The sequence below is a fragment of the Onychostruthus taczanowskii genome, unplaced genomic scaffold (assembly GCF_017590055.1).
Source record: "Onychostruthus taczanowskii isolate IOZ18803 unplaced genomic scaffold, ASM1759005v1 scaffold120, whole genome shotgun sequence".
NCBI lineage: Eukaryota > Metazoa > Chordata > Aves > Passeriformes > Passeridae > Onychostruthus > Onychostruthus taczanowskii.
In genome coordinates, this window is record NW_024498352.1 from 600,103 (window position 1) to 626,801 (window position 26,699).

The 26,699-nt window shown below is 36.1% G+C and overlaps 1 protein-coding gene across 1 annotated transcript in view; it reads right to left on the minus strand.

Moving 5' to 3' along the window:
- Positions 1-5,566: 5,566 nt before the first annotated feature.
- FBXL17 (F-box and leucine rich repeat protein 17) overlaps positions 5,567-26,699 on the minus strand; it is a 279,024-nt gene continuing 257,891 nt past the window's right edge. Inside the window, exons 8-9 of the mRNA XM_041395888.1 lie at positions 20,193-20,335; positions 5,567-7,441 (exon numbers count right to left, since the gene is read on the minus strand). Coding sequence (XP_041251822.1) covers positions 7,304-7,441; positions 20,193-20,335 — 281 coding nt within the window. The 3' untranslated portion in view covers positions 5,567-7,303. The remainder of the gene's footprint in view (positions 7,442-20,192; positions 20,336-26,699) is intronic.

The window sequence follows — 26,699 nt, forward strand, 5'->3', positions numbered from 1 at the left end:
AATCTAGCTCTCACAGACAGTTGGGAATTTGTGACAGTCCCTGAAGGACTTTGCATCCATAAACCAATGACTGGATTACACTGATTCATAAATGTGTTATTCTTCTATCTCTGGCTAATGCAATACAAATAGTCTTCCTGCCGTTAACTGTTTCTGAAGCCAAACACAAGAGAATATAAAGGATATGGCATATATTCAAACAGAAAGGTCAGCAGGTAATTTGCTCTTTATGCTAGCAAAAGAACTTCAATATCTGTAGTGTTGGAGAAAGAATTAAATGCAGAAATATTTCTTAATTTAAGTTCTGTGTTCAGAAAATTTTGCTAAAAAATAGTGATTCATTCAGACCCTAAAGGGGATTGGAGACAAAGTCTGGTCTACAGCAGGAAAACTCAATTTGTGAACAAGCTGTGGGGAGAAAGCTGTAGGTTTGTTTGCCAGCATTTCCTGCTCTGTAAGAATCCAGGAACTCTCATGCTGACGTCACCTCCTCAGCATTGTACCCACTGTACCCCTGTCAGCCTGGCTTAGAACCTTTTCTGCCTTGTACCATCCTACAGGCCCCCTTGACTGCCTGGCAGCCAGGGATAGAGGCAGGAGGGACCTGTGTGTCAAAGGTGCAGCTGGCCCATGGCTACCTGGCTGGGTGAGGGGCTTTCCCTGGCCTCTGCTCCACCAGAGGGCTGGAAAGGACTGCTGCCCTGCACAGAGTGAGATTCACTGCAGCAGCAAGGGGCTCTGGGGCACAGTGCTGGGCAGGAGCAGGGCTGAGTTGGAACCCTTGACACTGATAACCAGTGATAACCACACCCTGCAAAAAACATATGAGCCACGGAGCTATGTCTTTGTGAGTAGATTGAACTTGCCTGGGATAGCTCTCTAGTGCTGAGGCCGACAGACATGGGACAACTCATGCCTGTGCCATTCCTGCCCTCAGGAAGCCACAGCTGTATTCAAGGAGATGGATATTAGGCATCTGAATGTTTTCACAGCCACAAGGCCAAAAGCATCCCAGTGATAGCTAGAGTGACCTGAGAGTCCAGCAGTGCTCCTGGCACAGCTCTTGCTACCAAGAGAAGTGCAGCTACAGAAGTGAATGCCATGTCCTGGAAAATGCAGTGCCTAGTGAAAGCAACATCTAATGAACAAACTCTTCCATTGTTTCTATTGAGAAGATCATGAAGTCATGACCTTCTTGGATTTTGGACTTAATTTCAAATTTCTGCAAGGTCATTAAAAAGTAATTTTGTTTTAGCTACAACCTTTTTGGTTACTATTAAAGATTTCCAGGTTTATTTACTCCCTAACAAGGAAGCAAATCCTTGCTGTGTTTCTCTTCAGGAAAATTATTTTTTTATATTTTCTAGCTTTCTCATTGACCTCGGTATTTGAACACCCATGAAAGACTCAAGCAAGGTGATTAACATTCACTACATTTGTTTCTCATTTGTCTCCAAGGAAAGAAGGATATGAAGCATTTGCTTTGTATATAAATATTACTGCCTATTTAAGACAAAAAAATACCCACCCCTTAGAGCAGAGATTAATTTATATTGCTTCAGGGACCATGACTTACATTATGTGGTTGGGAGAGGTGACCAGAGATTAAAACAACAGCACAAAGACAACCTTTTAGTCCTTTAAACTTAAGAACTGAAATGTTGATCTTGGTTCAAGGAGAAGCCAAAGCAAGGCACCTGGGACAAGTTAAGTGTGTGCACTGAGAGTTAGTGCTGCTGAGAATATTCTTGCAGCTTTCTCTAAAAGCTGGTATTTTGAAAACACCAAAGGCTGTAACATTTTGCAATAGGGTACATGATGAAAGCATGAGATTATGAAATTTTCAGTCCAGAAGTCTTTGTAACTTCACAGCAGCTGGAAATGTGCAAAAATCTTCATTGTAAAATTTTTCATTTCAAGACTTCTAACATTCATTTAAACACACACTTTTCATCAGCTATATACAGAAAGACCTACCTAAATATTGTAGAGGAAACAGTTCAGCTTGCTGTTTTTGTTGACTTTAGCCCCCAAATAAACCTGAAACACAACTCATTAGCAAAACTTTGTAAAGCTGAAACACTTGGATTTAACTTATATAATCCTGACAGCCTTTACAAAAAACCCAACCCTAAAAATAAATTGAAGAATTTTTGCCTCAGTTTCTTTCTAACAGATGTAAAGATGCAGCTGTTACACAGACCTTTATTCCATGCTACCTTACTCCAGCTTGTGAAAGTAGATTCAGTTAAGCAACCACAGCCACAATGCTGTGTGTGATTCAGCCAATTTGTGTTAATCTGAACCTAATGCAGACAAAGAGCCAGAGGAACATCTGAACTTTTCCCCAATTTTTCAGCAACTATGTCATCTACAATGATTGCATGTTGAAAATACATCCAAAGAGCCTAGCACAGGGAGGCTTTTAGTAAAGCAGGACTTGGAAATACAAGACCCCATAAAATATGGGTCACAAAATGTGACCTTGTACCTACCCTGTCTAGATTGGCAGGGCACAGCTATTATCACAAAGAATTATTTGGCTTTTCAGTAGTGCCAATCTATGGTAGATTCCACATGCTCAAGCTTGGAGCATCTCCCAGGGTGTCTGTCATTTGAAAAAAGAGCTTCACACCTCTGCTTCTAAGTATACCAGAACTTCAAATAAAAATCTCAGTCACTTATATGCTGCCAATATCACAGATCACTCAGGGGAAAATCTGTAAGAAAAAAACTACAGGAGGCAAGTTAACATTGTTTTAAATATTTTATTGTAATGGACTCTTTAAATGGATCTGCTTTAAAGTGACTCTTTGTTAATATGGGGTTTCATAAATAAGCAGCATAAACCCTCACCTGCTTTAAAATACAAATCTGAATGTTTACGAGGTCAGGTATCATCATATTCTTTTCATGTATGCTTCTACCATTGTTGTTTTGCAAAGCATTTCTTCAAGAGAGTGGTCAAGCACAGGAACAGGCTTCCTGGGCAGACGATCAATGCCCCAAGCCTGTCAGTGTTCGAGAGGCTTTTGGGTGATGCCCTTTGTTGCTCAGTACTGTCAGGTAGTTGGACTAGTTGGTCACTACAGATGCCTTCCAACAGAAATAGTGTATCCTATCCTATCCTATCCTATCCTATCCTATCCTATCCTATCCTATCCTAATTATTTATTAGACATAACAGTCCTTTTCCTTTCCTTGTTCAAGATCCCATGACCTAAAGAAAGCTTGCTTTGGATTTCTGTTTTCATAAAACCAAAATGTATCTGACCTGCCGCTTCTCTTGATTTTGCTCCTGTCAACACCACAGTTTATGAAGAATCACCAAGGCCATACTTATCTTGATAATCTGTGTGGACATCATTGAGCTCATGAGTAGCCAAGCTGAGAGCCTGAAAAAATTAACTGTTTGTTAATTATTCTTATTAGGGCTATTTTCTCATTTAAAAGGGATTAAAGCTTGTTTTCATAGAATCAAACAATATCTTGGGTTAGACCAGACTTTAAAGACCACTTGGTTCCAATCCCTCTGACACTAGCAGAGACCAAGTTGCTCAGAACTCCATCTTGACCTTGATACCCCCTTGATGGGGCATCCACAGCTGCTCTGGCCAACCTGTTCTAGTGCTGCACCACCCTCACAGTAAAGAATTTCTTCCTTGTATCTAATCTAAACCTACTCTCCTTCAGCTGGAAACTATTTCCCTTGACGTGTCACTACATGATCTTGCAGAAATTCTTCTCCATCTTTTTTGTGGGCTAGCTTCAGCTACTGGAAGGCCAGAGCTACCTCATCCTGAAGCTTTCTATTCTTCTGGTTGAGCCAGCGCAATTCTCTCAGCCTTTCCTCAAAGTAGAGGTGCCCATCCCTCTCATCATCCTGGTGGCCTCCTCTGGACTTGCTCCAACAGGTCCATGTGTGTCCTTTGCTGGGGAGTGTGAGAGACCAAAATGTTTAAGGTTAATGACTCAATCAGCTACTGGCAAAAGCAGCACGTGATTTGCTGGGGGCAGATTTGCACCCTCAAGCATAGCAGGGAGGTGAGCTTTTGGGTGTGTGGTGGCAAAATCTCTGATCTGCCTAAGAACAGCCAAGGTGCAGAGGGGGTGAGCGAGTGGAGGATGACCACCAGTGGAGGATGGCCACAACAAACCAACCTTTGTTTGGCAGCAAGCTGGATTTTGAGCCAGGTAACAGAGAAGGCTGATAAGAAGCAGATCATGTGAGGTGAGATAAACTTTTTACCATGCCCATGTCCTCCCTTGCACAACTGGATCATGTGTAAAACTCCCACCTCGGGTATCAGGACATTCACATGTAAGCCTGAAGATACTCATCCCATCTGATGGGGCATAACTGGCTCAACTACACAGTTTCGGAATTTTTGAGAGAAATACACTTTGTCCCTGTTCTTCTTCAGGTGCATACTAGAATATGCCGAGTACTGCATAGAGCACCTGCTAACAAGGGAAGTATGCCATCTTGGATTTGGCATTTTAGTAAATTTCTCACTAATCTGGGAGCCTGGGCAAAGTGACTTTGAACCTGCATGAGAAACATCACACTAGCCATTCCCGTTGGTGAGACAAATTGCACACGAACACTCCCCTCCACATAGCCCTTAGGTGGTGAGAGATGGGTGGAATGACCACCAGGTGAACTATCTGAGTTTGCTTTAAGCCTTAATTACACATGGATTTAAAGAGTGAAAATAAACATTATCTGTCTTTCTCCTACAACCACCTACCCCTTAATTCAGAAAACATTTAAGAGTTTGTCTCAGCTTTTCCTGCAGGCTGAACAAGCCCATCCTAGAAATGTTTCTGATAAGAAAGTGCTGAGCCACAGGTTACCCTATCTTAACAACAGGCTCCCACAAAGAATTTAAAGGAAAAAAGGACATTTTTTCCTAGTCAAGTAGGCCTTTTGGACCTAGGGAATCCAGAAGTCACCTATGAGTTTTTCAGTTCACTCTAAGTTTTGCATATGAAAAAACAGAGATAATTTTTATTTTTACAAGAAGCAGTAGCTTCCACCATAATGAAATTTTCCCTGTATGACATGTCAAAGATGAGTGTGCAGTATTATTAATTCTTAAAACTACTTTGGAAACTATTAATATAAGGATATTAAGGAACTATCTGTGTCAACACTGCAATTAGAAAAACATATTTCCATCCAGAGTTCTTATACCACATAAAACTAAAATTAATTAGTCATGGTGAGATCTGTAGATCAGTATGTTCATAAAACTGAGAAATGAATAGTCAGTAAAAGGCAAAACTACTGGAAGTGACTTAAATGACTGAAGTGAATAGAGATGACCAGCCAGATCCATAATATTTTAAAAATCTGTGGAATTATAATACATTTTAGATGGAAAAAGATCTATGGATGTTGTCTAATTAAACTCTGTCAGTCAAAGCAGGGCCAGTTTACTAAGGATCACATCCAGGTGAGGTCTACCTATTCAACAGTGGAGATTTCAGACTCTCTGTTAGTGCCGTCTAAGTACGGTTAGCAGCACAGATAAACAGAAAACATCACATCCTTATTGTTTTATTAAAATTTATTGCAAGATCAAAGGTCTCACAAAAAAATAGAAACTTACAAATTGTGTGAATAGTTTCAATGCACTCATAAAAAGACATTAAAAGAAAATTGACTAAGATTCTGTACTATATCTGCAATATAATTCACTGGCTTTCTTCTTAAAATATTGTTGCCATTTAGGAGTAAATGAACAGCATAGCATTACACATGTTCACAAGTATTTACCACTTATTTTAAACAAAATCTTTATGATATATTTTTTTTTTCCAGAGAAATTAGTTCATCCCCATTTTGAAAAGTCTAATAAGAAAACATTCAACATCCTCACTGGAAGTAACGTGAGTTGATGTTTCTGTTGTAAAAAATTATGCTATGGAAATCAACAAATAGGTTTACAGGGTTATACAGCCATACTAAACAATCTTCTATGTTATGCTGCATTAGGCCTTCTGGATTAGCAAAACATTTTGACAATAATGACAACTTTTCAGCTGAAGCTTAAGCATTTCATAGTTTGGATTAAATACTGTAATCTTTTAAAAACAAATATCCAGTGTTACATACCTGACAACATTCTTAACCAAATGGTAATACTCTAAAGGTTAAGGCAACTCCAAATTGAAGCTGCAATGTCTGTATTTTTCACAATTCCCTGCTCAAATTTAACTCCTTAGAATGCAATGTGTGAGAGAGAGTGAGAGAAAGGCTGTGTGATACATGGTTGCTGTTTGGGATTAAACCATAGTAGTCCCACAGAGAAAATTAATAATTTTATGTGCTTAATTTGGACATTTCCATGCACACACTGTATTAGGAAGCATCTGATCCTACAGAAGATACCCACAATGGGACTCACGTTGTGATGGCCTTCTCAAGGTAAGCACTATTTGCATTGGAAGATCCATTCTAAAATAAAACCACACAGGAAATGAGAGGGATCCTGTTATTGACTTATACCCATTCATCAGAATTTTCCAATTTGTCAACAGAACAGCATAGTCAGAGGAGACAAGTTCATTTACAATAGACATAAATTCTTTTAGCCAAATATAATACGCATCACCAACTTATTTCTGATAGTTGGTGTATTCAGCTATTCTTGCTCTTCATGAAATGCAGCTGGTTATTATTCTTACGGTAAGCAGTGTTATTCATTATTAAAATGTTATTATTATTAAAATGTCAAGGTGGGAAAGACTTTACTATCACTACAGCTTCCTATATTTAAAGAAAAAAACCTGAAGATGTTGATAAGAAAGTTCACGGTAGATTTTCTTATTACTCTGTATCTTAAAACCACTGGCATAGCTTTAGTAAATAAAAAGCATCAAGTTTAGTTCCCATTTTCAACATGTGCCTCTGTTGATCAACTGCACTGACGCTAGCACTGGGTTACCATTTACAGATCAAAGGAAACACACATGACCAAGGCAAAGTAAACAGAGGAAAACAAGCTTAACATCTATAACTCAAACTATCCAGAGAACTAGTAGGAATCCACTTCAAGAAATTTGCCAAAGGCTTTTATCACTTTTATGCAAACAAAACCACAATGCATTTCTAAAGTTTTGCTTCAATATTTGTACTTAGTTGTACAGTACATTAAAGTCAGTGTACAGCTTTTGCCATTTTACTGTAACCTCTGTAAACTCACAACTATATTGCATCATATGAAAGGTTATAAACCCTTCTGCAATCCCCATTAGATCTACCAAATGCAGCAGTGGAACAGGTTGGTACAGAAAGTTAGGAGCCAGAAGACATATTGGGTGTCCAGCCCATTTGATAAGCCCGCTCCAGTGTTCTCTTGCAATCCTGCAGCACAGTACTGAAGGTTATATGTGGATATTGCTGCACCAGCTGCTCCACTGTGGCCTCATTCACCTGCAACAAAAGAACAGAACCTGTGATGTGCAGAAAGTGAATGAAAAGGGTAACATTAGGCAAGGTAGAAGAATGAAAAAGCTTTGGACTCCTGGGCAGAGTTGCAGCATGGGGATTTTCATTGTTACTATAGGTTTGGGTACATTTATCACAAAATAAATATACAGAATGTAATGTCTGGTTAGAGAATGAAAAAACCAAAATCAAACCCCATGCTTTGATTTCATTTCAAAGGAAGAAGTTTTATTATCCTGGTTACACAAAATGCTGCACAGAGTAATAGATTTCTAACTTGAAATAGAAGCTATTTACTCAAAGTTGCTCAAGCAGACATACATTTAAAAACGTGAGTTTTTTTGGCTTTGGCAAATGAAAATAGATTACATCTATTAATTAATTTACGGTACAGTTATGGAGACATTTAAAAATGCTAAGTAGTAACTCCACAATTAACTTTACTGAAATGAACTTGGACTGTATGGTTGCTATCAACAGGTCTGCAATGAAAAGTAACATGACTAAAGATGGGGAAAAATACTAACTATTCTATGTTGCGGGTAGATCAATTACTCCTTTATGTCTCTTTTTCCAAAAGGTAAAAATCCTGCATGACTTCACATATATCACTGGCAGAAGATTTTATTTTAGCCTTCTTTTGTGAGGGTAACACTGCGGAATTGGGATCAATAATTAAAACATCCAATATCGTTGGGTCTGGGATGTCCCTCTTAAATCTGAGACATTAAAGTTAGCACCTTTATTCTTCATAAAACAATCCAACAGACCCAGCTAAACCTAACACCCTTACAACTTCAGTGCTGCAAGGGGATTAATTTGTTCAATTATTTTAAAGATGATTGCAGTTCATACCACAGAGGTGAATGGCTTTCTTCAGCCTTTAGACAAATAAAAGATTAACCTTAAGAACCATGACTTCTTGTTGGCTCCCTCTGAAATCTTTGCTGAACAACTGGGCATTTTAAAATGCATTGATACTACAGTTACTGAATCACCTACATAAGTAGCATGTACAAATTATGGCATTGTTTGCTTTTCTTCCCTCAGTGTTCCACTTTCCAGGCCAAAAGTAAAAAGGCAGACTGAAACGTTTACTACCATTACAAAGATCTGTCTTGTGAAAAATATTTTAAAGCACGGTAACCACAGTATCTAATAATATTTTTGTCCTTACAAGATAACAAGGACAGCTTCCTTCTGAACAGTGATTGCACCCAATGACAAGGATAAATGAAAGGTTTAATATCCAGTTCTTCTATTTTGATAATAGAAATACTCAATCTTCATTGGAAATTTCATCTAGCTGAGACTGACTTGGATAGAAAACTGGTTTACTTCACAGCACAAACTGTACTTCTCTGGCAAATTGCTATGTTACAGTAACATCTTTCAGTGCTGAAAAACAAGAAGTGACTTTGAAAAAGCAAAATGAAATCAGAGATAGCACAAGTCCCCATAATATTTGATATTTACAGCTGAATACATACTTGCAAATTGTAAGCTACAATTCACAGAAATATTGCTTGGAAGGGAAGAATCCCCAAAGTAGCAGTAATTTGCTACTTTATGCCTATCCGAAAAATAGTCAAAAGTCTCTTTTCATTAGAGTTATGCTGCAGAGACCCACGGCAGAATCTATCACGCTACCAGAAACTCCTCTTAATGTTTAACTCAGGCACAACAAAGAGGCTTACAACTGACAGTGGCTTATTTTGCTCCTTCTTAATGGGAAGCTTGAATGAGATGCGTTATTTATCTACTAGATAGTTGCAAATTTTACTAGTACATAGAAGTTATTATGATTTAGCACTAACCTGTTGGGCATTATTTGTTAAAACAGCATGGATATCCTGGCTTTAGAGCCAGTGTTACATGCATATTCTCTGTTATAAGAAACAAATAAGGTGAATTCATTACAAAGATGATGCTCACACACAGGAAGGTAGCAAATGCTCTCCATGCCCTGATGTATTGGACTCAGGCCATGTACACAAGATACAGCCTAGCTAGGTTTAAGTTGATATATTTATTACCAGGTTAACTTAGGCATGGCCCAGGACATTGAGGAAGGCAGAGGATGTTACAATGGTATATTTTAGTCATAAAAACCTATGAAGAAAACCACCTCTAACTGTTTGTCCTAGTTTTTTCCTGACACAATTATTACTAGATAAATTTTTTTTGCTATTTGCTATTAGTACTTTGCTAAACAGAAGCAGGAAGCTTTGGGCATCAAGTGCCAAATACAGTTACAAAATAAACATGAGTATGAAGAAGGCAGATAAAACCATTGCAGAAGTGCCACTGAAAAAAACACCTGTTCTATGACTAAAGTCTGAAGAGTAGAAGCTTTTTCCATTTTTTACTGGAGGATTAAGCAAATATTTTAAATTATTAGTTTGATCCTAAGCAACTTGTGTTGTAACTTGTTGTTAAACAGTAAAGCAATGACAAATCCTATGGATGTATTTGGAACAATAACATTTACAGAAAGAAATTACTTTGAGTCTGAAAAACTGAGTTTACTCTCATGATAAAAATATCTTACCAAGCTTCATGATAAATGATCGAATATATGTAACTTTAAGTTAAATATAAATGTTTTTAATCCTGAGAGTAAAATGCAAGGAGTTAAAAATTATGCCAAACTAAATTAAAAGTAAGATTACATAACAGAAGAAGGAAAAAAAAACTTGGCAGTGGAACAAGCAACCTGGACCCAGAGATGAGGAAAAAAGTATTCCCTATCTAAAGAATTTGATACCTTTTCTTTACCATGAGAAAAGTCTGGTCAGACACTAAAACAATGAAAAACTTTCAGTATTTAAAACTCTCCATACTACTGGACTAAAACTTCACTATCTGAAAAACAGGAAAAAAGGAAATAAAATTTTATTCTTTGTTAATGAATGTGAAAAGTAATATCTAAGTCAACTTCATTAGTATCCTTGTCATCTTTTCCCTAGTGGTAGGATTAAGATGAAAAGAAGTCTTATGCCCAGCCATTAGAACACAAGCTTCTGTCTCTTTGTTAAGATCAGCCTGGCTGGTGATAAAACAAAAGTTCTGAATGTCATTCCCAAAATAAGTTCATTACACAAACAGAACAATTTTCCCTTCTGAGCTTAAACATTCTTGTTCAATGAATGAAAAGTAAAAATCTCCACATCTTAATATATTGTAAAATGTTATATTTTTCTGGAGATAAACTACTTAGATTATCTAATACATAATCATTCATCTGAACTTGAATAGCTCTTCAATTATGTTTTAACACATAATGAGAGAATGCAGCCTGTATCATTAAGAACAAAGTAATAGGTTTTGCAAATCCTGGTAATCAAACAAAAAACCAAAATAACAACAAAGACTGTTTTGAAAATTATTTTTTCTTCCTGAAATAAGAATTTATCCCAGGCTAAGGAATAGATTGAAAAAACAAAACAAAGAAGAAGATGGGTTACAGAAAATGGAAGACTAAGTAGTATCATCTCCCTTTAACTCAATTAGTGCCTAGATTATGACCTAGAAGTCATAGTTTTGAATACTTTTTGCTTAAAGACACTTGAACACATATGGCCTATTTCCCAGAAGAATGCACTTGACTTTGTGACAAATGTTATCTGGGGTAGGACCTCCTTAACTTCTTCTTCGTCTAATGACAGTGTGGTTGTACAGACAGTATTTAAATATTATCCATGCTAGAGAACATTTCTAATGTGATAAATAGGAGTTAATCTTGGAAAGAAGAACAAGAACACCCTTCTAGTCCCTGTGAAATGGTACACTGGCAAAAGGGACTTGTGTATGCCTCTTTGGAGAACTTTCATCATCACTCTGCTATTACACACAAAATATGGCTGAAATACTGAGAAAAATGGGAAATCAATGTTCAACACTCTTACTCTCCTTTAGGTAAAATAGTCTGCCCATAACAGAAATCCTGAAAACTGCCACCACCTGCAAATATTTTTCCTAGAATAAAGTAACAAACACTTATGAGCTGATTTTTTTCAGGCTCAGAGTAAACTGAAAGCTACTCACAATAAAATATTAATTCATATTTTGATAGCATGTTATACTTACACATCTAGTCCTATTGCCAGTATTTACTAATTTGGAACACTGCTTGTCTGACACAGAACATCTTCAGAAATTTATGTTATGCCACCTTCCACAAGTTTTCATGAAAAATTCAAAATGCAAGCAAGAATAGTTATGAGGTAATTTTTTTTTTTTAAATTTGCTGTGTCATTTGGTTTAGTAATAAATAATGTTATTGATAATTTCAGCATTGTTTTCTTTAATTTCTAGATTCTAAAATTAGGAATTTCTAAAGATATAAAATTATTCCAAAGGGCTAGAATTTTTTTTTTTAAGCTAGTTATGTTCATTATGTTCCTACAACAGATCTTATTAAATTCAAAGGATGAATTCAAGTTTTCTTAATCCTGTTAAGGTAAATTAAAGATTACATTTAAAACCATCAGCCAAACCATGCATTTATTTTTAATGAGACTGACATCTTCATTCACTGCTCAGGAACAGAAACAGAGGTGGTTTTCTTTAACAGGACTTTCCTGGTTACTTTTCCTTATCTTGTCTTTTCAACTAAAGACAAGCTAAGGAAAAGTAACCAGGAAAGTCCTGTTTATATCATGTCCTGGAAATCTTGTCTGGGAAGAATTTCATTAAATTTTCATTAAATTTCATTAAATTGCCAAGAATTGTAAGATTTTGTACTGATCTCCAAAACCCCTCCTATAGGTGCATCAGGATCAGACTCTACAGCTATTAAAATGTGCCAAGAATGTCTGTGTTATCTAGAGCGATACTGAAAAGCAAGAGTAGACTCATCACTTAAATTGCAAGTTTTAGGCAGCTCTCCACAGTGTATGAGTATTCAGTGCTAATCTGAAGAGTTTGATCAGTCTTTTTCAACAACAAAACCTAAAAATCTTCACATCTTAATGACTTCAGTTTAATGACCAACTCACTTGATAATTAAAATGCTATCTCCATTCCAAGTTCAGAACTGAAACCAATAAGCAGTTATATAAATAAAAAAGCTAAAGCTTCCAAAACTGGATTAGTGCAAGGGTGCATAACTAGGACTTCATACACAAACCTGCCTGCGTCCCTCAGACCACCATTCAGGGATGACAGTTAAAATAGTTTCTGCATAGCATCTAACCTAGCTGTTGGAAGGGGCATTGGCTGGTTAGGTTAGAAAAATGGAACAAGTATTATCATAACATTTCTACATATAAACATCCACAAAATCAACTTCACACAGAAGAAATGCAAATGAATTTGTCTCCAAAGGGCTTTCTTACAATATTGTTGGCATTTTACTTATGGAGTGTTATTTCAGCATTAGGGCTACTGGAATTTGTGTGCAATTCTGTCTCAATACACATAGAGAAGTATTGCACGAAAGCCAAATTTGTATGCAATGGTCAAAGAAATGACTTTATAGTCATTGTGTGTATCCACAATGATGGATATGGAAAACTCTTTATGTTCCTATTTCTCTAATGTTTTACAAAAAAATCCAATATACACACACTTTAGAGTTATAAGGAAAACAGTTTCACACAGTCTTTGTCTTCTCTAAGTTGTAGTTTGCTTCCTCAAATGAGTGTCATATAAAAAGTGTACTTTGATTTTTTTTTTCTGCTAATAGTTGAATGAATTCTATTCTCAGGTGGCCCAATTATAACTGTTGCCTGTAGCCATAACAAAATTAAAGATTTCTGGAAACATTTTGTGTGAAGTGCAGTTGATCAGCCAAGGCAGACATATTCCACAGAGTTTCAGTTGCCCTTGTGCCCAGGGGCAGAACCCTTGTTTAGGACTTTAACAAAATAACAGCACTACCAATATTAGCACAATATCCTATAGTCCAAATAAAGTCCCTTATGACTTGAGAAAATAATGTGTTTTGACTTAGAGGATGCTGTTATTGAAAAAAAGGAAGAAAAACAATCACATATGTACACACACACACTGTATTTGTAGATTCATATATAATGAAATCGGCAAGTACAGTCTGTACAGTGCTATTATTATCATGACATTTGACAACTAAATTGTGTTAAACCCTAGCAATTAATTATCCATTTATATTTGTAAAAGTAAAGGAGTAGGTAAACAGAAATATCTGCAATCTTTTCTGCCATGTGAATTGAAATACATGGAATGCACAAGTCTTCTAATTTTCCATGGTAGCACTTCTGGAAGGATTTCAGTGGGAAGGTTGCTGGTGCAGTATATCTGCTTTATAGTTCTTGTTTAAATCTCACCTGAAAAGAATGAAATTCATTGTTGTAGTTGTTTTCTCATGTGAATGCTATTGCCTCAAACTGCCAGTCTACTGCAAATAAGCAACACCCATTTCAGATCTCCGTGAGGATGCAGAGTTTTCTGCAACACACTATTTTTTATTTAAGCTGTGTAAGTAAAAAAGGTTTCACTCTCAATTCTCTTTGCTTATTTTGAGGGTTTATTTTTCTATTAAAGCAGAGAACCATTTTAAAGGAGCCCTTCAGTTTGGCTGGTTAGTTGGTTTGCTAATTCTGCCCATTTCAACAGATGAACTTCTAGACTCCACCTATAGAATATTTCCAGGTAAAAATATTATCACTATTACAAACATTTCAAAATTTTTTTTCTTCTAAAAATTGCAGTTAATAAAGACCCAGATGCAGTGAAATTACAGTGGTAATTTATATAGCGATAAATATTTTTTCAGATTACTTTCTGCCTGTTGAATTAATAACACTGAATATTTTCCTTCCTATTTGACTACATTAGCAATAATTTGAGCACATAACTGTAATACCTGTCAAAATGACAGCATGTAAAACTAACAAAAAGTCTTTCTCAAAAGTTGCCAGCTGGCAAAAATAACTGAAAGTTCCAGGGAATAATGCCTCTAAATAAATTTCTCTGATTTTTGTTTTTTTATTCATAAAAATGCTGACCAGTTCACATTGCATTCTTCCTTAATAGTTTGCCTTATCATGATTTTGAACTGTTGATCATCACCTGAGGGTCCATCTTTCTCTTAAGAGAATAACATGGTTCAGGTGGGTGCCTTTTAGAAACAAGGACAATTTCATTAACTCTGGAAAATTCTTCATCCCCGTGCCATGGAACTGCTACAGAGGTATCAGCTTGGAGAATAAAAATCTTTTAGCAAAGAAATAGTTAAACTAGAAGAACAAAATCTTTAGCTTGTATAAAACCCCTTTCTTTTTGTGTGTGTTTCAGCAGATGCTTTCGTTTACACACATAATGGATCTGTTATCCTAGTTAACTAGGGGGAAAAAGCCAAAAGTAGTATTGTTCAGACTTTTAAAACTGTTGTTTTGAAAACCAAAGTGAAATAAATGCTATTCTTCTTTTGTTGTGGGTAGCTGTGGATTCCTTCTAATGAAATTCACAGATCTCATGAATCTAAAATCTTTATTATTCATAGAGAGATGTATCAATTGCAGGTCCTACATTATATATATAAAATAAAAAAAAATACAGGAATTCCTTTTTAATATGCAGCAATGTACTTGAACAAATTACAGTAATTTAAGAGAAAAAAAGGGCTACAGAATTTTTCTTAAAGAGAAGGATTGGATATTTTCATTCCTCTTCAAATCACAAAACCATAATTTCAAATCTCAAAATGAACCTCTTGTAATACAAAAGAAGAAATGGTAGCAATTTGACAGGTTTTCTGATCAGGCTAATGATAGCATTTTCTGAAAGTGGAAGGCAAATTGCTGTGATAATTACATTAAAACAAGCCATGGCTCTGTATTCTCACTATTCTGCCATTGATTAAGAACAGTCAAGTTCAAAAATATATCGGAAACCGAAAGATGTATCTCTAGAACCTAGGATATGTAAAAGAGCTAATGCTCTTTTTCACTTACATTCAGTTGCAGACTAGCCGTGTAAATTAAAAGCTTGTGAGTGATGGGTAAAAATGTTTCTCTTAAACAACAGGAGCTGCATTCCTAACTCTGCTAATAATTTGTGGTCTTCACTTAATATGCATTTACAAATATTTGTAAAACAGGTTTTGTAGAAGGAAAAAGTGATAAATTATATTTAAAATCCATATATAGTCTAAAAATCTTATTCTTACTTAAGATGCAAATGATGTCTTAACCAACCATTTTTATTTTTAGGGATCATCTATCTTTCTTCCTCTGGGAACATAAAATAGTTTGTCATTTTGTCAGTTGTACTGACCATCAACTTCTGTGCTCTAATATCTAAGCAAAACTAGAATAGGAAATATATGCTACAATTTATCTGAGAAAGTCTTCTGGAATAAGCTACAGGCTTTCAGAAGTATTTTCACGAAAAGCAACCATGTCTTTTCTGAGAAATTCATCTCAAAAAATGGAAAGAAAAAAAAACAAACAAGGAAAAAAAAAAGCAAGGAATAAGCCCCAACATGATTTATTAACTAAGTTGTGCATCCTTTCACAGCCAGCTTTGTTGGACTCTCTACATTTAATTTCATTCACACATAGTGGTGAATATTGAATTTTGTGGCTTCTGTTTTTCAGTGTCAGTTTTCTGCCTGTTTTCCCAAGAAATATCTCCTGCATTTAAGTGGGAACACTTGATAACTGCTACAAATTGCACCACGGTTACAGGAAAAGGATCTTGAAATATGAAAATTGTGTGTGAGAAAAGTTGCAGGAAGATTATTGTGACACGTTGTTCAACCAGTCAAGCTATCACCCAGAAAAAAACCAAAATAAAACAAAAACCAACAAATTTTTAGTCCCTATTTCCTAGCTGATACCCAGCTATTTCCCCCAAGGGTAAAGATTTCAAGCTGCCACCATTTAAAGCTGTTTCACTTCTTGTGAGAGCACAAGAAAGAAGTGCTATAAAGACACATTTCAAATGATTTCTAGAAATAAATAGTATGGAAAACATCACCCTTTTCCTCCATTTTTTAAAATATCAAGTATAAAATATACAAATTAATTAATTAATTCATTAACTAGAAAAAGTGAATAGGATCTAGGTCAGTTTAATTACAGGAATGTACAGTACACTGTGTTCAGAAAGAAAAGCTTGAAATGTGTATTTAAATCTGTTATTTTGATGCAGACATCATTTTATGCTCTTAGGATGCAAGAAAAGCTCTTAGGAATTCTGATGTCAGTGCTTGTGGGAGAAAAGAAAGTATCCTGTAACTGCCCACACCTTTCTTAAGATACTTAAAGTAATTAAAGGAAAGGTTCAATTATCTTTAAAATATCCTCTTTCCTAAGCTGTGATAAAAAATAAAAAGCTACAATTAAAAGTTGGTTGGAAGAATGAACAGTCATGTTCTCAATCCGCTGTGCGGAACTAACCTGAAGTGAATTTAATATAGCCCTTGTTATGCATTTCTTGGTGCTTCCGAGGTGACAAACCAAGAGATGCTGGGCTCTGAAGCAGCACCAACCTGCCTTGTGCTCCCACACAGCCACATCAAGTCCTAAAACACAACCCTAGCAGCACAGCACTCCTCTGTGCAGAGAAATGGGAAGTTTGTGGTTGCACCCTGCTCCCAGAGCACTGTGAAGAGGTGACAAGAAGGAACAAAGCCTGGCTTGCTACCCCTGGAAGCATGGCACAGTGCAAACACAGGCAGAACACCAGAATGTAAAACAGAAATGCCTTCTCTTTCATACCTTTTCCAATTCCTAACCTCTAAAACGTCCTGCTTAGGCCTTAAATAACTACTGATTTTATCTGTTACCGCTTTCAAAAGAAATGGAGACTCAGAATGGCAACACTTTCTTTCTATGGAACAACATATGACTTGTACAGTCCTGAGTGATGCCTGGTGCCTGCACAGACGTACACGTACCCATGTACACAAAAATTATTTGAACAGTCAATACCCTGTCCTGTGAGAGAGATCAGAAGGGAGAAGGGGCCCAGCTGCTTTAAGTACCTGGTCATGTTAGTATGCAGACAAGTGGGAATTCTGTTGTCCAGAACGTAGGTATTTAAAAACAGAGTCTACTCTAGATCACTTTCACACTTCAGGAGGTCTGGATGACAGTCTCTCAGATGTATTCCATCAGGCACAGAAAAGTTCCAACTGAAATACATGCTCTCATTATGATGACCTCATAGTAAAGTCAGCATTTTTAAGTGATATTTCTCAACACAATGTCATCTATTTTAAGGCAAAGACCATATTGCTTCTGTGGTGTGCATGTAAGATGGTAGGAAAAATGATAAAAAGAAAGGTCACGGCAATAGCAGTTTGATGAAAAATGAATAATTTGATTATTTTCATGGTGTGGATCAATAATGCTTTGCATCTACTGAAACACATTGCCTGGAGGCACTTGGATAATCAATGGCATAAAACAGAGACTGCCTTTACCCAGGCTCACAGCCTCTCTTGATCTTTCTGGGGCGGACCCTTGATGCCTCTAATTTATGTCAAGTGCATATCAAAGAAATTCCAAAAAGCCTGGCTCATAAAGAGTGTTTTAGTGGTACCCATTTGAAGTCTACTTACAGATGTTCCTTATGTAACTGTGTTTAAGTACTTCCCTTCCAAATGCCTGGGAATTCTTAGAAAGGCATAAAAGCTACCTGGTATGAGCATAACAGTCAGCACCTCAGAAAAGGAAGCCTGGTTAGATGGGACAAATCTTCAAACTTTCTCTTCATTGCAAGCTGACAACAGTACAAAGACAAGACTTTTGGCCAACTGGGAGTGTAAATAAACCCTTCTGCACCACCCAAGAATTCTCTTTAATGGAAGAATTCCATTAAAGTGTGCTGGACACTGACATTTTTAATTTAATAGAACAGCCCCTGAAAAAAATTAGTTCTGCATGATACTGGGGAGACACAGTTGAGAACACAATTTTGTTCAGAAATTTCTCTGTTCGTTTGCAGTGGAAAAAGGGAGTTGGCTTCTTCTAGCTGCCAAAAATCCCTTAAGTCAAAGACAGTACTTCATTCTGTCTGTGGAGCTATTCTTCCCATCAAGGCTTTGCAAACAAGAAAATAATTACCAGTGATAGTCCCACTACTACAATGTTCGCTGTAACAGTGTTTACACATTTCTTAACATCTTTTAGCTGCCGTACTTTGGATACTTGCAGATTCACACACACACTCGGAGGCACACAGTCAACAGTGCTTTTATATCTTCCCTGAAGCTTTCTTAAGTAATATTTTTTTTTCTTTTTAGCAGTTGACTTTTGTAACCCAAAAGATGTTGTACACTCCTGTCAAGAATGAGAAAAGTGTTTACCAGCAATTAAAGGAGTACAGACTGTAGTACATGTCTACAAAAACAACATATAGTTTAACTTATGAGGCAGCAAAGCTTGTTTTCAACATCAAGATCATTGATTTTCTATAGCAGTTAAAGACAGGATAAAATTATTGCACTTATTAGATCCTTGTTGATTGTCCAACATTAGCTAAATTCACAAGATAAATACATGTGCAGAAGTGGTTAGATGATTCCGGGTCAGGTCTAATTCCCAAGGTCAAGTAACCCTTTTAACATTCTCTAAGTACATAATCTTAGCACAATCCATCAAAGAGATTCACACACTCTTTTTGTCTGTTGGCTCTTATAAAACACTAATGTTTAGGAGATTAAGTAGACTCAGCTTTGATAGACAGAGCAATTCTTCCAAAGTGCTCAACCTCCTTGCAAACTGGAAACTGCCTAAGGCTGGCTTTGCAAAATGCTATTTCTAATTTTACCACTGACCTGAACATTATTATTCCTTGCCATTTGAAATACTGTGTTTTGTCACTGTCTTCTATAGTGCACTGTGAAGGATGCAAGGTAATGGTTTGGAGCATGAAGTTTCTTAGACTAAAACCTGTTTTTCTATAGAGTGTATCCAATCCACAAGCCTGAGAAATGCTTATGATGGGCATCACAAGGCAGACATTTTGTTGATGATGGCTGGAAAAGAAACAATCCCTGGAGGGTTATGTGAAGCCTTAAGGTCAGAGACTCTGGACCTCCAATGATTTTTGTTTTAGCTATTTCTGCTGTGTTCCTGGACCTCTTGATCTCTCTTCTAAACAGAAATATGATTTCTGAAGGTTATATACAGGGTGAAGTGGAGATGGACTGCCTTCTCCTTTTTTTTCTAATGATAAAGTGCTAAAACTTATAGACATTCTTACTATTCTCCAAGTATAAAGCTACACAGTAAGAAACTCAGTATTTTTTTCTCTTTTTAGCATTATAGTTTTATTCAAATCTTTCTCCTTTGTTTTCAAAACGATGATATATGATCAACAGAACATATACAGAAAACTGCTAAATCACTCATGAACTTACACTGAAGATTTTTTTCCTTTCTTTTTAAGAAACAAAGTAGTCTGTCACAGTTACAACATGACATGCCAACCACTTTCAGACAAAAGTATTCAAAACTGTCAGAGGACACGTTTATGAAAAACTTGTGAGCACCTCAGGCTGCAAGTGTAACCTACAAATGTATTTTGAAAATCTACATCAGCAAACATTTATACTGCTCCTTCTAGTCCTCTGTGTGCCTTTTGAGCTGCCAAAGTGAACACAGCACACCAGAACAGTTGCTACAGTAGTGAATACTGAACATTTTTGTTCAGAAAAACATAAATCCTGCTGCCTCCCTCACACACACAGGAACACTATCACACTCAGAATCAGGCACCAGCTCAGGCAAAGGCTCCTTACCTGATCACATCTCATCAGTCCCAAGTATCGGAGGGATTTGCTGCGCTGAGCAATCTGGGTGGCTCCACGGTCCGTGATCTCTTTGCACCATCCAACATCCACCGTCTCTATTGTCATGCTGTACCTCCCAATGGCTATCAGTGCTGGAACGACATGAAAGGCATGAAATACACAGCTCTGCAGATGGCAGCCTCAGCTCCATGCACACACTGAATAATGCTGAAATTGAGTTTTGACAAGCAGTTCTTACATGCACTTTGTAAATGACATTATATTTCATAATTCTCAACAATGAAAAAGCTGTCTCTTCAAATTGGAAGTACATGCATGTGCAAACACATACAAACACACAGGTATAAATATTTTCCAATATATTTTTCTATGAATCAAGATAAATAGACCAATTAGCAGACATAATCTATAAAAATTCTTTTAATTACTTTTTCCAGAAGAAGCAAGGATCAATGAATAAAATTGAAATAAATGCAAAATAAAAACAATTCTATCTCACTTTTCAGAGAAAATAACTGACTTCATACTACTAACACTTTTTTTTCCCAGGAAAATAATACTACAAAGACAGCACTGAGATTAACAGGACATTTTGTGAGTCAATAAGACATAGTTTTAGAAAACCCTGCAGGAAATCTCATGCCATGCACTCTATAATTATATTCTAAAATTCCATTTTTTCTCATTGTTCATATTGGTGATGTAAGAGCAACACTGTGTGTCACTTTCACTTTTTCTTCACAAACACTTTTCCAGTAAAAAATAAAGAAAGAGTTAAAAAGGTGATAAGGAATTAAAAGAAAAATTTGAATCTTTGTTAAAAGAAAGAGGATATGGAAGTTCTGAATGAACTGAAAAAAGGTATGTAGGAGAAACAACAAGGGATCTGAACTGGCTGGGAAGGTTTTGTCATGACATGACAATGACACCAAAGATAAAAATCACTGGTACCCTGGTCACCATGGACTATAGCACTTTTCAGAAATATGGACTCAGGAAGTCAAACTGGGATTTATTAACAGGAATTTTAGCAGCTAAAGTATCAGTTTAAGAAAAAAGGCCAAGGTTTCTGGTGTAGAAGTCAGCCACCTGCATATCATCAAGGCGTAGGATGTTCATACAGTTTTTAACTCCAATTATAAGGCAGCTGTTGAAAGGGAAGATGAAGGAGTGACTTATTCCAAGTAATGTGTGTATCTTTAAAGAGTTGATTTTTCAGCTGCTATGGGGCTGTTTTGTACATGCTACATTCCCAAATGTCAGGGGAGGAAAAAAAAAAAAAGATAAATTACAAAGAGCTGGTAGGTCTTGTTATACAAGATATTGATCTTAGCTAATCAGCATGTAAATGAGATCTAGAAGAAGAGAAAAAGAGCCCACCTCACCTTCCAGTGGTCCTGCAAAGAACAGTATTGCTGGTGTACAGCAGTGAGGATATTTGGATTATTTTAATTATCTACGTGGACTTGATTAGCAAACAAAATGAGCCAAAAGACACCAGAAACATTCTCAGAAGCTGAGGAAGGGTAAGTAGTGCATAATTTCTTTCTTGCAGCAGTTTTCCAAAATATTAACTGAATTTTGTTACTGACATATTGAATGTAAGATAAAAGCATCTGCATAGTTTCTTTATGGTTTCACTGATATTTGTAGGACAATGCCAATTTCCTGGTCTCTTTCCAGCACATCTCTTGAAAAGAAGTCCTCATTTTGCAAAATATAAATATATAGCAGAAAATAAACTTCATTCTATTTTTCCAGACACCTTTTAAAATATCACTATAATAAAAAGTATGGATAGTCAGAAACTTTCTGAATACATTTTTCTGAATAGGAAAAACTATAGTAATTATAGATTTTTGTACCTACACACAAAATGTTATAGACTTGAAGTAGTGCAAAAAATACTGAAAACCTTCCATTACATTAGAATATTGTAAGTTCATTTGAATATTTTGCCACTGTTTGTAAAGCCACAACCATATTTTGCGATTTCCAGTGCTTCATGTAAAACTGAAAAAGAGAAGAAAATCAACAGAGAATGCTTTCATAGAAGTGCCACTAAAGACCATTAGAAAACACTGGCAAAATCTGTCCCCAGGTTAGCAGACATCTCTCTGAAAAAACAAATATTTTGACAAGAGTGTTATACTGAAGTTATATGTTATACTGCAGTCATATACTACCACAGTTCATCTATCAAACATAGAAGGTATGCCATTTGAAAATTCCAATGACCATATTTTCTGGAAATTTCCATGTGTGGAACTGCACCCTTACCAGAACACAGTGGCTTAGAGAAAAGACACACTATGCAGTTTCTATCAGTATTCAGCAGTGGGAGATAAAGAAAGGCCATGAGAACCAGTGAAAATGTAACAATACTTTTCCAGAACATTTTCCTCACATGACAAATGTGCCCAAGCATTTTCTAAACTGGGGTTTATGCCTCTATACACTCACAAGTTCATCTGATCAGTCTTGTAGCCCACAAAACAACATCCATGCATCCTGTGGCAAGGAATCCTGCAGTTCAGGATTCTTTCCTCTTTAAAAAATCACCGTCCCATGTGGGAAATGCTTCCTGGAAATCCCAACAGACTGTATTGACCAGGTCTTCTTTATTGCTTCCTGACTTCTCCAAAGTACTGAAGTACAACCTCTCATAACAGCTGTGTCAACTCTTCCCTTATATGTTGCATTTATTCACATGTTCACTAACTGCATTCTGTATAATAACTAATTCACCTTATACAGACACCAGATTTATCAGTTAATATTTTTCTGATCTTCCCTGAAACATTTTTTTTAAATACTTCTGCAGGGCAATCCTGCAGTACTCAGGCATGTTTAAGTGAAGGATTACACAGTGCAGCTAGGAGCTTGGCTATTTCATCCTCAAGTTTTCTTTTACTGAGTACACACACATCTCTTGCTTGCATGAGCAAAACACTTCAAGCCACAAGATTCAGCTAAGAAAATGTTTGCATTGCTCAACAGCTTTTCTTCCTCTGTGCATTGCCCACAATAATCAGAATACACTGCTATTCTTCAAAAGCCTGGCAGTAATTTAGTGATGAAACATGCAGCAAAACCCTTACAAAACTAAGTTTGAATTCTGTGACTTGAGAACTCGTAGCACAATCAGCAGTGAATACCTAAAAGTGTGTTTCAACACTAACGACAGCCAGGCTTAAGAACATGATCAGTGATCAGAGGGAAGAACCTGACACACTGAAATTAAGCTGAGAAGGACACACAAAAATAGTCCAAGTAGTTTGAAGATGTTGGATTTGACATATGAACATCTCTTTTTTTTTTGAATATTTAACAAGGCATCCAATTATTTTTTCTCCTTTTTATAGTCTCATTTATTTTGGCAAAAGCAACATACCATATTTCTTTTTCCAGTGCTAGGTTTATGGAATGGAAATCAACTGATGTACAGCTCTTACTCTGCAGAAGATAAAGTGCAATGTCTCCAACTGGAATTGGAAAATCACCCCTACATCCTTGAACTGTATCAAGCAAAACTGTTTTTTTTTGGTTGTAATGGCACTTGGCTATTGAAGTTGAAAGGATCAGGTTTGTAGGAAAGAGAAACATCTTCTGGATGAGAAAACCAGAAAAATTCATCCATAGTGCACTACCACTAAGAGCAAATTGTAATTTAATCTCACTTTATTTTAAACTGATTAAAATAAACTGACACATATCAATGCATCTGCTGCTACAGACAGAAATGTCAGAGAGAAGGTCTCTCTTCAGCTGTGCATAACCTGTGAACCTAGTGGCTGCTATGTGGGTGTTGGCTTCAAGTCTAAGGTTGCTACAACAGAAAAATAAAAATATCTTTGCTATAAGCAACTGATATTTGGCCTACTCTTAATTTAATTTGAACTAGTTTTTATGTCTGGAAACAAATACCCCAGGTTTTGTATAATAATACCAAATACAAGTGTGTGGAAATCTGGTGTACTGAACACAATTATGTCCAATTAAAAATATTTTTTAATGACATGCACGTATTACACTGTAGAGTGCTTCCTTAATCAATAAGTCCTATTTCAATTTAACTGAAAATAAACCTCTGTAAGGCTTAACTGTGTTTCTGTTTTCTTCCTGTTACTACCTAAAATGCAAATGGACAAGGCACTGCATTTGGTCAGCCTTCAGTGAAGACTGGACAAAAAAGCTTTTAAAAATTAATTATGATTGATATCATCCTTACATGAGGGCATTACAGACAGATATGAATTCATGCAAAAATAATTTTTGCATTTCTTTCTTTCTTTTTTTCATTAATGTCAAAATCACTTAAATGTCCAAGAATTAGAATTCAAAATTTCCAATCTCTCTAAGGGTTTTAGACAGAGGAGAAATCAATCAGTCAACCAAGGATTATCAAGATGCAGTCCTCTTAGAAAACTTTCCATTATATTTTTATTTTCATATGTTTACATTATGTAATATATATATATATATAATTAATATTTATCTATTAATACCTGTATAAAACATAAATTATACAAAAGAACATACTGTATTATCTTTTAATTTATTTTATACCCAAAAGCTATTAAGGTGGCTTTGACAGTTATCTACTAACTCCTGGGGAGCCTAATTTATAAAAAAAAATTAGAAGTTTATGAGACTTAAAATCTGCAATAAGCAGATGTAATAAAAATAAAATCAGCAAAGAAACCAATACGTTCAGGTGTTAAAATATGGTGTAACAGATCAGCTTAGTGGATTTTGAAATAATCTTCTGCTGCTGTTGGCATTACAGAGTTACTCTCATTTGCCTGACTTATTTAAAATATGAATGGACAAAGCTCTGGAGAGAGAAGAAAATATTCTACAAGATAGACCAAAAGTAGGCAATGTAAAAAGTCTTTCCTGTCTTTTATTTATGTTGCTCTATTGAATTAGAAACAAAAGAGAAAGATTAAAATTATCCAAGTTAATTATAAATATCTGAATGCACCGAAGTTTTAACAGTCACCAAAATTATTCTGATATTTCATTTAAAGTGATTTGTAGGAAAGGAACTTAAACATTAGCATGCAATTAGACACAAACACTTGCAATTTGTAAAATACTGTTGAATATAGACAATACACTGCCATCTGATCTTAATATATTATTACATTTACAAATAGAAACCTTAAGATATATATGTTAATAACACTCCCTACAGTATGGCTTAAATATTGCTTATACATCGGAAAGGCTTTTATTTACAAATGCATGCCTATAAAAACTTAAATCAGGGCAACAGAATTTTATTCTCCAGAGCAAATCTTGATGCCATGAGAAAAAACTCTGTCATTTTGCCCACAATACTAACTGTGCCTGTTTAGTCCTTGCACTGGTGAGGCTGGTGGTTGTCTGCCATGCAAATTACTAAGTCCTGCAGTTTAGCTAATCTGCTATGTGCAGAAAGGCAGTACATGCCTATTTCCATTTCCATGCGTCAAAAGGTGTTTAGCTGCTGCAACCATGCACAGCAGTGGAAGAAATCACTGCTTTGCTACCTTGCTCACCCAGCAGAGGAATCATAGCTCACAATCCATATTGCTTATGCCTCAAACGAAATACTCACTGAATGATACAGCTTTTTATGCAATTCATTTATTTCTGTTTTGAAATTGTAAGGGTATTTTGATGATTAAATTAATGTTTGTTCATCAAATCCTGACATAAATCACACATCAAGCCCTTTAGTTCATCTTGTAGCAAATAAAGGCTACAATGGATGTATCAGTCCAAAACTCCACTTTGTGCTGGTTTCCTGGTAAAAACTCTAATTCTGCTCAGGCTTTTGTACATCCAGCTGACAGGCAGTATGACTTAGTTTTTAATTCCTCTGTAATCAAGACCTTTCATACCAGCTACATTTCAGTGCCACTAGGAAACAGCAAAGCAAGACAGACAAAATCTGTACAAAAACTGGCCTTCCACCAGGAATCTCAGCCAATTCCATTAACAGTCATGCACTTAAGTACATTCCTGGTTTTCACTGCAGTTCCCTTCAAATTAAAGTAAAAACATAAACAGAGGATGTAGCCCTGAATTTCACTGTTCTCATAATCAAATGTCAATCTTTATTCCCTAACTAAATTCCCACACAGTACATCCATGTAATAGACATATAGGAGAGCAAGCAAATCCTTTCCCTATGGTACAGTAGTGATGCAAAAGGGAGATTGGTCAGTGCTCATTTAAAAAAATATTTTACACTACTGGTATTTTAATATTTATAGCAAGTGCTCACAAAACACGGTGCCCAGAAAGGTATGTGAACAAGTAAATATTTCACTTCTGTAAATCTTAGATATGTTTAGAAGTGAAGCTGCCCAACCTCAACAGTTTTCCCAGTGGAATGCTGTATCACTTCTCAGCATGGACAACCTGCATTCTAACACACTTGGTGTATTTAGTGTTTTCCCTACTGTCTTCATCTGCCTCAGGCTGCTTGAGGTCTCCTGTGAT